This window comes from Ylistrum balloti, unplaced genomic scaffold, assembly GCF_031769215.1.
Source record: "Ylistrum balloti isolate Yb309-2 unplaced genomic scaffold, AGI_CSIRO_Ybal_v1 Utg370120, whole genome shotgun sequence".
NCBI classification, from domain to species: domain Eukaryota; kingdom Metazoa; phylum Mollusca; class Bivalvia; order Pectinida; family Pectinidae; genus Ylistrum; species Ylistrum balloti.
Window position 1 is genome coordinate 941,344 of NW_026782137.1, and position 12,011 is coordinate 953,354.

The window sequence follows — 12,011 nt, forward strand, 5'->3', positions numbered from 1 at the left end:
ATTCAGGTAGACATGTCCATATTCTCCACATGCTTTTTCCAGGACTTTTGTATAAAATCGTTCATTCATAATTTTTCACGTGTTATCGGTTTTGGTTTTGACTTGTTATTGCAGACATGTACAAACAAAAAATAAAATATTAGAGTTTTTATCGACACTATTGAAATTATGTTAAGTTTATTTACACTATTTGTCTTGTTAGTTGTGTCAGTTACTGATCCTGTTGCCGCTGATACGTTTATGCGTCATAAATCTATCTGAATAATAAATTAATCACATAATTTATCTGATCGAATCACCATCGGCAGTCTTCCGTTTCACAAACTAAATATTTAAACACTATAGAACAGAATATTCTACTAGCGTGTCATGAGGTATTGGCCTCGCAGAGATATGTATATGGATATATAAGGTTTCCAAAGTAAGCTAATCAGATAACATTTTACATACCTGTAAAAGGTACTTTTATGTGACTTTTGTAATACTGCCTGATAATGATATGCTCACCTGTGTGGAGTTTGTAATATTCAAATAGATAAATAAATAAATAAATAAATAAATAAATGAATAAATAAATAAATAGAAAACAAGTGTTATGATGCTTTGAAAAGGGATTCGGATTCTCACTCGCTGTAACATTACAGAGAACACAACTATGATGAATTGTAAAACGTCTCCGGTGAAGACATTAACCAAATGTTCCTTTAATGTGCTTAGCATTGTATTGTATATCATACTAGGAGTTTACTTAGACGAGAATCAATTTCAGTTTGGTATTTTTCTCCACGTCCCTCATCGATCTTTTGCCACTATTCATCATCAATATTAAATGCTAACGTACATGCTCCGACACTGGTGTTATCCTCGACTTGTCAGAGAGAGAGGTCTGTTCACCTCGTCAGACTGCTAGTAGACAATGCTGGATTCAGCATAATCCCCTCTTGAATGGAACTCTTTTGCCCGGTAAAAGCAGATACTGCGACCCTCTGGCTCATTCTTCCGGTTATCGATCGAAAAATACGTTGTTAACCCAATCCTTAACACAGTATTGTATTATAGAGAAACCAGAATGCTATTCAATATCTCTGCTATTTGCAGGAAGACGAGGATCCAATGGCACAAGGGACTGGCAGACTAAAACAGACGAAACGCTCCACAGAAGAGAAATTATATCAAACGAAAGCGCGAACTGTCAGCCTAACAGGTGGCGCTGTAAGCAGAGGCAGCAGACGACACCGACAGCGGCCTCAGAGTCCACAGACTGCCGGCGCGTACGGAGGTGATGGCGAAGGGAGCATAGACAGGGACTCACCAAGTAATGGATCGAGATCTCGTAACTCTACCTCCAATGGATGTGTCCCCGATATGGGAATAAAAAGCATAGCTATGGATAACTCGTACCTTGTCCAAACTGTGGAGATAAAGAAACGGCCAGGCCAGACCTTGGGATTTTATATTCGTGAGGGGGACGGTATCGATAGACAGGATGGTGTGTTTATATCTCGAATACAAATGGGTACTGTTGCCGAAAGCAATGGCCTGCTTCATATAGGGGATGAGATTCTTACCGTGAACAAGGTTGAGGTAGGTCATATGTCCCTTGATGACGTAGTAATACTTATGTCCATACCAAAGAAATTAATACTCAAAATAAGGACCAAGAAAACTTGCAATAAGAAAAATGCTTCATGTCCATCTTTAGCTATAACTGAACAGGAGGAGCATCCACCTGTGGTAGTGCTTAAGAAAGGCCGGTCATCTTCCGCCACTGCTTTGGAAGAGACAGAAAAATGTCCGGATATATTTGAGCCATACTCTTCAGGTGCTTACACTACCGATTACTTAGGACAGAAGCGTACGTCAAGATTTGATAGGTCAGCTTCACAATATGCAAGTATATTTATCAGTCCGCATAGGGCGGAGGCCAAACTTCTAAATGAGGATGGAGACAGTGAGCATTCGAGTGAGGGGTCATTACCAAGGAGTGTTGACTCGGGGGGCAAGAGCCACTACGTTGGACACCGGGGGTATATGTCAGATGGAGCCTACGAAGCCGCTGGGAGTTACTTCAGCCCTGCGCTGTCCCCTAGTCAATACGGCAGTGCAAATGACAGGGATTACATTAAGTATATGTATTCTGATGGTGGGGGAATGCCAAGAAAATTAAACCCCAAATCGCCATCAAAAACAATTCCCATTGGTTCACCACAGCCAAATCTGCCTGTGAGAAGTAACATGACGTACGAGGCTGTAGAGAGGGTAGCCCAATCAGAGAGTTACTCTGGTGGTCAACCTCTTCAGGATTACATATCACACCGAGGTTACGATCAGACCAAGAAATTCCAAGGAGGATTCAGGGAAATGTTACACTCTAAAGCCAAATATGGCCGTTTACCTCGGAGTCGTTCTCCAGAGTGTTACAATTCTGATTCGGAAGTTATATATGCACCCCCTTCTACTCGAAGTCAGGTAGATTCTCGGGGGTTCTCGTCTGATTACGAGACTTACGCGGGTGGTATGAGTGATGATGACCCTATTTATTCTATACCTCAGCTGCCGTCTAGTAGTAGCACGGAGTTAGAGGAACTCTTACGGAAGTTTAATACACTGTCACACGAGTTACAACAGGAGCAGTGTAAACTCCAGCGCCAACTCTCTACACGGGAACGAACAGGTAATGAGGATTATCGATTGATGTAACGAGGCTCCAGGGCTCACCACACACTTCACACCGATGATTCATGCTTCCCACATATCTGTCTATCCATGTACACACATATACCAATAATAGACAATAGTAGTCTGGTACCAGTCACACATAAACCGATAATGATATTGGAACTCATGTACTCATCAATACCATTCTGCTACTGATACACACACGCGCTCAAATAGAAACTATTCTGGTATCGATACACACATTCTCACCAATATTACCAGCGCATTCGTACTCGCAAATACTATTCTGGTAACGACGTATACAAATACCATTCCGGTACCTGATCACACATTTAAAATCATTGTCTGGTACTCATATATACATTGTACATTATTCTGGCACCTATGTACAATGATACATTAATTAACGGTATGCATCAATAATAGTGTGGTACCGGTACACATTTGTACATCAATGATAGTCTGGTATTGTTACACATTTGTACATCAATGATAGTCTGGTATTGTTACACATTTGTACACCAATGATAGTCTGGTATTGATACACATATGTACGCCAATGGCAGTCTGGTATTGGTACACATATGTACACCCATGATAGTCTGGTAATGTTATACATATGTACGCCAATGGCAGTCTGGTATTGGTACACATATGTACATCAATGATAGTCTGGTAATGGTACACATATGTACACCCATGATAGTCTGGTAATGTTATACATATGTACACCAATGGTAGTCTGGTATTGGTACACATATGTACATCAATGATAGTCTGGTAATGGTACACATATGTACACTAATGATAGTCTGGTAATGTTACACATATGTACATCAACGATAGTGTGGTACCGATACACATATGTACACCAATGATAGTCTGGTATTGGTACACATATGTACATCAACGATAGTGTGGTACCGATACACATATGTACACCAATGGTAGTCTGGTATTGGTACACATTTGTACGCCAACGATAGTCTGGTAATGGTACACATATGTACGCCAATGATAGTCTGGTATTGGTACACATATGTACACTAATTGTAGTCTGTTATCGGTACACATATTTACCAATGGTAGTCTGGTATTGGTTCACATATGTACATCAACGATAGTGTTGTACCGATACACATATGTACACCAATGATAGTGTGGTATTGTTACACATATGTACGTTAATGATAATGTCGTACCGATACACATATGTACACCAATGGTAGTCTGGTATTGGTACACGTATGTACACCAATGGTAGTCTGATAATGGTATACATATGTACACCAATGGTAGTCTGTTATCGGTACACATATGTACACCAATGGTAGTCAGTTATCGGTACACATATGTACACCAATGGTAGTCTGTTATCGGTACACATATGTACACCAATGGTAGTCTGTTATCGGTACACATATGTACACCAATGGTAGTCTGTTATCGGTACACATATGTACACCAATGGTAGTCTGTTATCGGTACACATATGTACACCAATGGTAGTCTGGTTTGAACATTTACACGAGTCTGGTACCATTGTCCACGTACACACTGATAATACTCTGGTACTGCTACGCTATACAATACTACAGATATTAAAATGCCACACATATAAACATCGATAATACTCTGGTAAAGGTACAGATATAAATACCAATAATATTAATTCATATTATTAATGTACGTATCAGCATCCGCTAGTTTATCTTCATATATACATTTTAAAAACTAATACCATCACTGTACAACCTATTATTATCAGGTGCATGTTCATATATATAACACAACTCTGTCACGTGTCTGCACAAATATATAACACTACTATCACGGTGTCTGCACCACTATATAACACTCTACTGTCACGTGTATGTACTATATATAACACTCTACTGTCACGTGTCTGTATTACTCTTTAACACTCTACTGTCACGTGTCTGTTCTACTTTATAATGGTAATGTCACTTGTCTATACAAATATATAACACTACTATCACGGTGTCTGTACCACTATATAACACTACTATCACGGTGTCAGTACTACTCTATAACACTCTACTGTCATGTGTCTGTACCACTATATAACACTCTACTGTCACGTGTATGTACCACTATATAACACTTTACTGTCACGTGTATGTACCACTATATTACACTCTACTGTCACGTGTCTGTTCTACTCTTTAACACTCTACTGTCACGTGTCTGTACTACTCTAATACACTCTACTGTCACGTGTCTGTACTACTCTATTACACTCTACTGTCACGTGTCTGTACTACTCTATAACACTCTACTGTCACGTGTCTGTAACACTATATAACACTCTACTGTCATGTGTCTGTACTACTCTATTACACTCTACTGTCACGTATCTGTACTACTCTATTACGTTCTACTGTCACGTGTCTGTACTACTCTATAACACTCTACTGTCACGTGTCTGTACTACTATATAATACTCTAATGTCACGTGTCTGTTCTACTCTATAACACTCTACTGTCACGTGTCTGTACTACTCTATTACACTCTATTGTCATGTGTCTGTACTACTCTATTACACTCTATTGTCACGTGTCTGTAACACTATATAACACTATTGTCACGTGTCTGTAACACTATATAACACTACTGTCACGTGTCTGTACCATTATATAACACTGATGTCGCGTGTCTGTAACACTGTATAACACTCTACTGTCACGTGTCTGTACTACTCTATAACACTCTACTCTCACGGGTCTGCAACACTATATAGCACTATTATCACGTGTCTGTAACGCTATATAACACTATTGTCACGTGTCTGTACTATTATGTAACACACTACTATCACGTGCTCGCGCCACTGTTAACTTATACATCTGGCACATATCTATACCATTTAATCAGACATACTTATATCTGGTGCTTCTACCACTTTGTAACATGTACAGCAGTTTCGTATATGTGATACAATATCGTTGTTCTTGTCATGTGCTTTGCCCACTTTATGACATATACAGCTGAAATTGTATCGCTATATAATAAAACTAATATATCGTGGCTGTAACACTATATAAGACGCACCATGATATACGACACTTATTCCTCTTGCCTGTAACACTATAATATACCTGCTATTATATTGTGGCTGTAACACTATAAGATACGCACCATGATATAACACACTTTTTTACGTGTCTGTCCCATTATGTAAAACTTACAATATTGTGACTGTAGCACTATATAACAAAACATAAAATAACATATCATATTACTGTAATATTATGTAATATACACCACTATATAACACACATTTTATAATATACTAATATATCCTAATTGTAACACTTTATAACACACACCATTATATAACATACTAATATATGCTGATTGTAATACTTTATAACACACACCATTATATAACATACTAATATATGCTGATTGTAATACTTTATAACACACACAATTATATAACATACTAATATACGCTGATTGTAATACTTTATAACACACACAATTATATAACATACTAATATATATGCTGATTGTAAAACTTTATAACACACACCATTATATAACATACTAATATTGCTGATTGTAATACTTTATAACACACACAATTATATAACATACTAATATATATGCTGATTGTAAAACTTTATAACACACACCATTATATAACATACTAATATATATGCTGATTGTAAAACTTTATAACACACACCATTATATAACATACTAATATATCCTGATTGTAATACTTTATAACACACACCATTATATAACATACTAATATACGCTGATTGTAATACTTTATAACACACACAATTATATAACATACTAATATATCACTTTTACTATAACACACACCATTATATATTACAATATACTTTGTTTTTATAACACACACCATTATATAACATACTAATATATGCTGATTGTAATACTTTATAACACACACAATTAATATAACTAATTACCTTTTGTTACTAATATATATCATAAAAACACACACCATTATATAACATACTAATATATATGCTGATTGTAAAACTTTATAACACACACCATTATATAACATACTAATATATATGCTGATTGTAATACTTTATAACACACACCATTATATAACATACTAATATACGCTGATTGTAGTACTTTATAACACACAGCATGATATAACGACTGTACCAGAATCCATCACTTTTGGCTATCACGAAGCTGAACCAATATATTACACATACTACTTTGGTTTTTTACACAACAGAATCCCCCATCCCCTTTCGTCGTCACTTCATGATAATATAACTTTACCTTTTGTTATATCATATTAACAAGCTATAGTTATAACTAACGTACTACTTTTGTCTAACACAATCTACTAGCAATGCACGACTTTGTATTTAACATGCCTTAATTCATAGCATTTCTAACATTTTGGCTACTGCACATTTGTATTTCGAATGTTTGCTTTTACAGGATTTAGACAGATCTATTAATTATAATTAGATTGGAGAAAAGGTGGAATCAAATACTTAAGTAATTGTATTGTTAATCTGCATTATTCGATTGATGTAGAAAAAGAAACAATTCTTGCTAAAAAATTCGATTCAATGAACTTATGCAGATGCTTTCCAACTTCATGGGAGAACGTAAGATGAAAAGTTGACGTAAGACTTCTGAATATTATTTCTGTTAGAGAGAACATCAGATGAAAAGTTGACTCAAGACTTCTGAATATTATTTCTGTTAGAGAGAACATCAGATGAAAAGTTGACTCAAGACTTCTTGATATTATTTCTGATAGAGAGAACGTAAGATGAAAAGTTGACTCAAGACTTCTGAATATTATTTCTGTTAGAGAGAACATAAGATGAAATGTTGACTCAAGACTTCTGAATATTATTTCTGTCAGAGAGAACATAAGATGAAAAGTTGACTCAAGACTTCTGAATATTATTTCTGTTAGAGAGAACATAAGATGAAAAGTTGACTCAAGACTTCTGAATATTATTTCTGTTAGAGAGAACATAAGATGAAAAGTTGACTCAAGACTTCTTGATATTATTTCTGTTAGAGAGAACGTAAGATGAAAAGTTGACTCAAGACTTCTGAATATTATTTCTGTTAGAGAGAACATAAGATGAAAAGTTGACTCAAGACTTCTGAATATTATTTCTGTTAGAGAGAACATAAGATGAAATGTTGACTCAAGACTTCTGAATATTATTTCTGTCAGAGAGAATCTAAGATGGAAAGTTGACTCAAGACCTCTGAATATTATTTCTGTCAGAGAGAATGTAAGATGGAAAGTTGACTCAAGACTTCTAAATATTATTTCTGTCAGAGAGAATGTAAGATGAAAAGTTGACTCAAGACTTCTAAATATTATTTCTGTCAGAGAGAACATAAGATGAAAAGTTGACTCAAGACTTCTTGATATTATTTCTGTTAGAGAGAACATCAGATGAAAAGTTGACTCAAGACTTCTTGATATTATTTCTGTTAGAGAGAACATAAGATGAAAAGTTGACTCAAGACTTCTAAATATTATTTCTGTCAGAGAGAACATAAGATGAAAAGTTGACTCAAGACTTCTTGATATTATTTCTGTTAGAGAGAACATAAGATGAAAAGTTGACTCAAGACTTCTTGATATTATTTCTGTCAGAGAGAACGTAAGATGAAAAGTTGACTCAAGACTTCTAAATATTATTTCTGTCAGAGAGAATGTAAGATGGAAAGTTGACTCAACACCTCTGGCTATTTTATATGTCAGAGAGAACATAAGATCGAAAGTTGACTCAAGACCTCTGTATATCACTTCTGTCAAACAGAACGTAAGATGAAAAGTTGACTCTAGACTTCTTTATATCATCTCTGTTCTGTTCGAATACTATGATAGCGACATCATATCATGAGAGATGTACTTTCCAGAAGCTAAAAAAATATGTCATTCGAGTTACCTTCTGGAGACACTTAGATGATGGCTTCCAATTCATTATGAATATTATTTTGAGATATTGACGTGATCTAGCCCTTTATCTTTATCTATGTATCAATATATACAAGTTTATGCCGTTATTAGAATCTGAAAGTTATAATATAAAATAGGGCAGTAAAACCGTATTACTGCAATTAGAGGCTGAATCAGAAAACTTTACAAGATTATGCCGCGATCGTTACTATGGATGATAGTTAAACTATTCTTATCAACCTGCTCTACGGCATAATTGTACCAGGCGACTGATGTGAAATCGTTCCTGAATTAGTGACATCTTTATCATAGTATGATATAAGCAGTGTAAACAGGAACCTGCTAGTGGTTCTGATTTTACCATTGAGATCATCAGAGATTTTTCATTTCCCAAGTGGATTCAGTGTCCCAACTGCAATTCTTGAGATCCATATGTTTTCTTCATTTTACCTCGGGGCTGACATTAAATCGCTATAAAAAGATAACGATATTTGAATATTTTTTTTCCAATTTATTATTTTACAATGATTCACCTGTCATTCAATACTTTAAGTTATATGGCAATGGGGAATGTGAGTAAGTAATTGCCAACAGCCCTGGGAACATATTGCGGTGTTTTATATAGCTTCAAAATGATTCATACAACACATCCCGTGTTAAGTCGGATACTGTCTGATACCGATATTTTTGATGCATGTAGGAGATATATGATCAGAAGAAATATTTACGCTGATGTAGATTGTTAGCAGTATCGCATTTCCATGTCATCTAAAGCCCCTGGGATAAGTGAAGAAATACCGTCATCTTGATCTGATACATTACATCGTATTTTACTTCCCAAGTGAGAGATATTAATTACCCAACCCGAAATACGATGACTGTAATTTTCGATCTGATTTTCAGTGTCCTAGCAACCTATTTCAATAATATATCTGCATTTCACGAATTGTAATTAATTTTTGGTAACGTTTTTTTAAAGAATTGATCTCATTGTTTTTCAAAAACATAAGAGGAATAGCCTCAAAACACATCCTTTTTTTAAAAAAAATTATTGACAACAATGAAATTGATGATATATGTCCGTTACTTTAATTGGACAAATACGGATTGATTGGTATTAACTATAAATGCTTAATATGGATGTTTTGGTTAATACTTCCTGATTGACCCAATTATTATTAGTTTTTGCTCGACGTGGTTAATGTTGATGCCTCCAAATCACTGTGACACCATCATTGTCGCGTGTTGAACCCAGAGAAATGTGATAAATGGCGTGATATAATATTGAAGGTGTCTGTGAAATATCAGACAATGTCTAGACTTTAATGGTAAAGGAGAAATAACACTGTTACATCAGTGGTGTAACATTAGCCCAGACGTGTTATAACAAATCACTTTTCATGATAAAGTATTGAAACTGATATTGCTTGTAATGGGTCTGGCATACGCCTTGCTATGTTAAACTGAGTATTCAGTGTGATAAAAAATGTTATAATGTACGGTGATAACCCTGTTTTAAGGTCAGTGTTCAGCCTTATCAATCATCAAAAAGTTTCTGTATTGTATTACTTAATGAGGAGTACAGAATGGTCTCATGGTTACACTCCTTGCCTTCATAAACCTTCACTTTTGCCCAAAGGTCGCCAAATGTAGATTATGCGGTTCGATTCCCGTTCTACTAGACACTGATTTAGATACCGAAGACCATTTCATCTCCACTAAGGCCGTACGGAATTACGTGTGATGATAGAACATGGTAATGTGACATTGCCGACTCCTTGCATTTGCAAATTCAAATGTTCAGTCTTCACGTCAAACTATCCCTAACTAACATTGTTATACAACAGGACCGATTTTATCTCATCGCTTGGTATGAAGAGTAAATCTTTGCTATGTCTGGTTGGGTTATCGTTTAGATTCTTTGTACACATTGCAGAAACATAGTATGTTGTAGCATCACAGTATAGGTCTTACGGGTTGTGTGATTAGAAATGTATCCACGGTTTTGTGCGATACGAATCACGACATGGCACAACGTCGGAACATTACAGCAGTGATATAGTGGATCCGGGGTTGACGTAATCGAACGCGATGTGGGCCCGTGAGAGTTATAAATGGCGTAGATTTAATTAACGGCCTATTGCGTCTTGTACATATCGACCGACCTAGTCTATAATATGACCTTGAAAATTGCAGTTAAATCGTTTTTTACGGACATACTTTGGTTTAAATGTAGATTTTGACCTTTTCCTTTAGAACACATACCTTTCAGATTCATTTCAAAGATTTCCAATTTAAACCATTTTCAGAGCACACAAAGGGTCTGTTGAACAGTGAAAAACGTTAACCTCTCCACGTGTATTCCACAAGGAGCGACTAGAAATCTTTTTTTAGTTACAAAAGGGGAAATCTTCTGCGCCATGCTGTTAATGTCTCATAGTTTCTCTCGTACAAACGAGATTTGAATGTGATAAAGTGTTTACCTAATTTTAGTCACAGAAGAAAGATTTTTCCTTGATGCTGATACAGATGTCAAAAAATATAACCTCTATAACATAATACTTAATGGAAGCAGGCGTGCTTAAATGCTTTATTTCAAAAGTGTTCCAGTTCCATTCAAAGAAAGTCAATGACTCCCATTTAGGGAGTAACCCTGAAGCTCGAGTTAAATAATCAATATGCTTTCTTATAAAGCTGTTACATAAATATTGACTTCTATTGATTTAAATATTCTTTTGCTGTGAATTATAGATCAAAATGCAGCCCCCGGTGACTACAGTTTTATTTCCTTAATGTATTTTAAGGGTGAACTGGAATCAGCTTGTCTGTCCGGCCACAGAAAACCTTTTTACGACGCTTCTTAAACTTGTGAATCAATTTCATTGAAACTACAAAGAAATGTTAGTAACCATGCGTAGAATGAGCATGCAGGTTTATTCAGCAGAAATTTAAACTGAAATACTATGGGCTCTATGTAGATGTGCATGAAGGTTTTTAGCTTTTAAAATGTATGTGAAGGTGATGGCAGATTTGAGGTCGTTGAGGTCACTGAGACTGAAACTAAAACAATCGATGCGTCCAAAAGGGGGGAACCAAGTGGGATCGGGTTTGGTTATTCATTCTCAGGATTGCACTAGTTTTATTTATTAATTAAATCATTCATAATCCAGCACAACTAAATAATGTCGCTGTCGCCGAAACCCTTCATGCTGCGCACGATGATCAGAAACGGACTTCGATCAACAATAACTGACTTTAAGCTCTTACATTTCTCTTAGCCTCTGGGGATCTATTTATTGTAAATGGTTTTGTAAAAGTTTGGTGTTCTCGTAGATTTATAGTTTGAATTACCATTTAAGAAGTGAA

At 35.8% G+C, this 12,011-nt stretch overlaps 1 protein-coding gene across 1 annotated transcript in view; it reads left to right on the forward strand.

Annotated features, from left to right (window-relative positions):
• The window catches only part of LOC132550380 (rho GTPase-activating protein syd-1-like), an 89,153-nt gene that overhangs the window by 35,598 nt on the left and 41,544 nt on the right, over positions 1-12,011 (forward strand). The window contains exon 2 of the mRNA XM_060214440.1: positions 1,099-2,674. Coding sequence (XP_060070423.1) covers positions 1,099-2,674 — 1,576 coding nt within the window. The remainder of the gene's footprint in view (positions 1-1,098; positions 2,675-12,011) is intronic.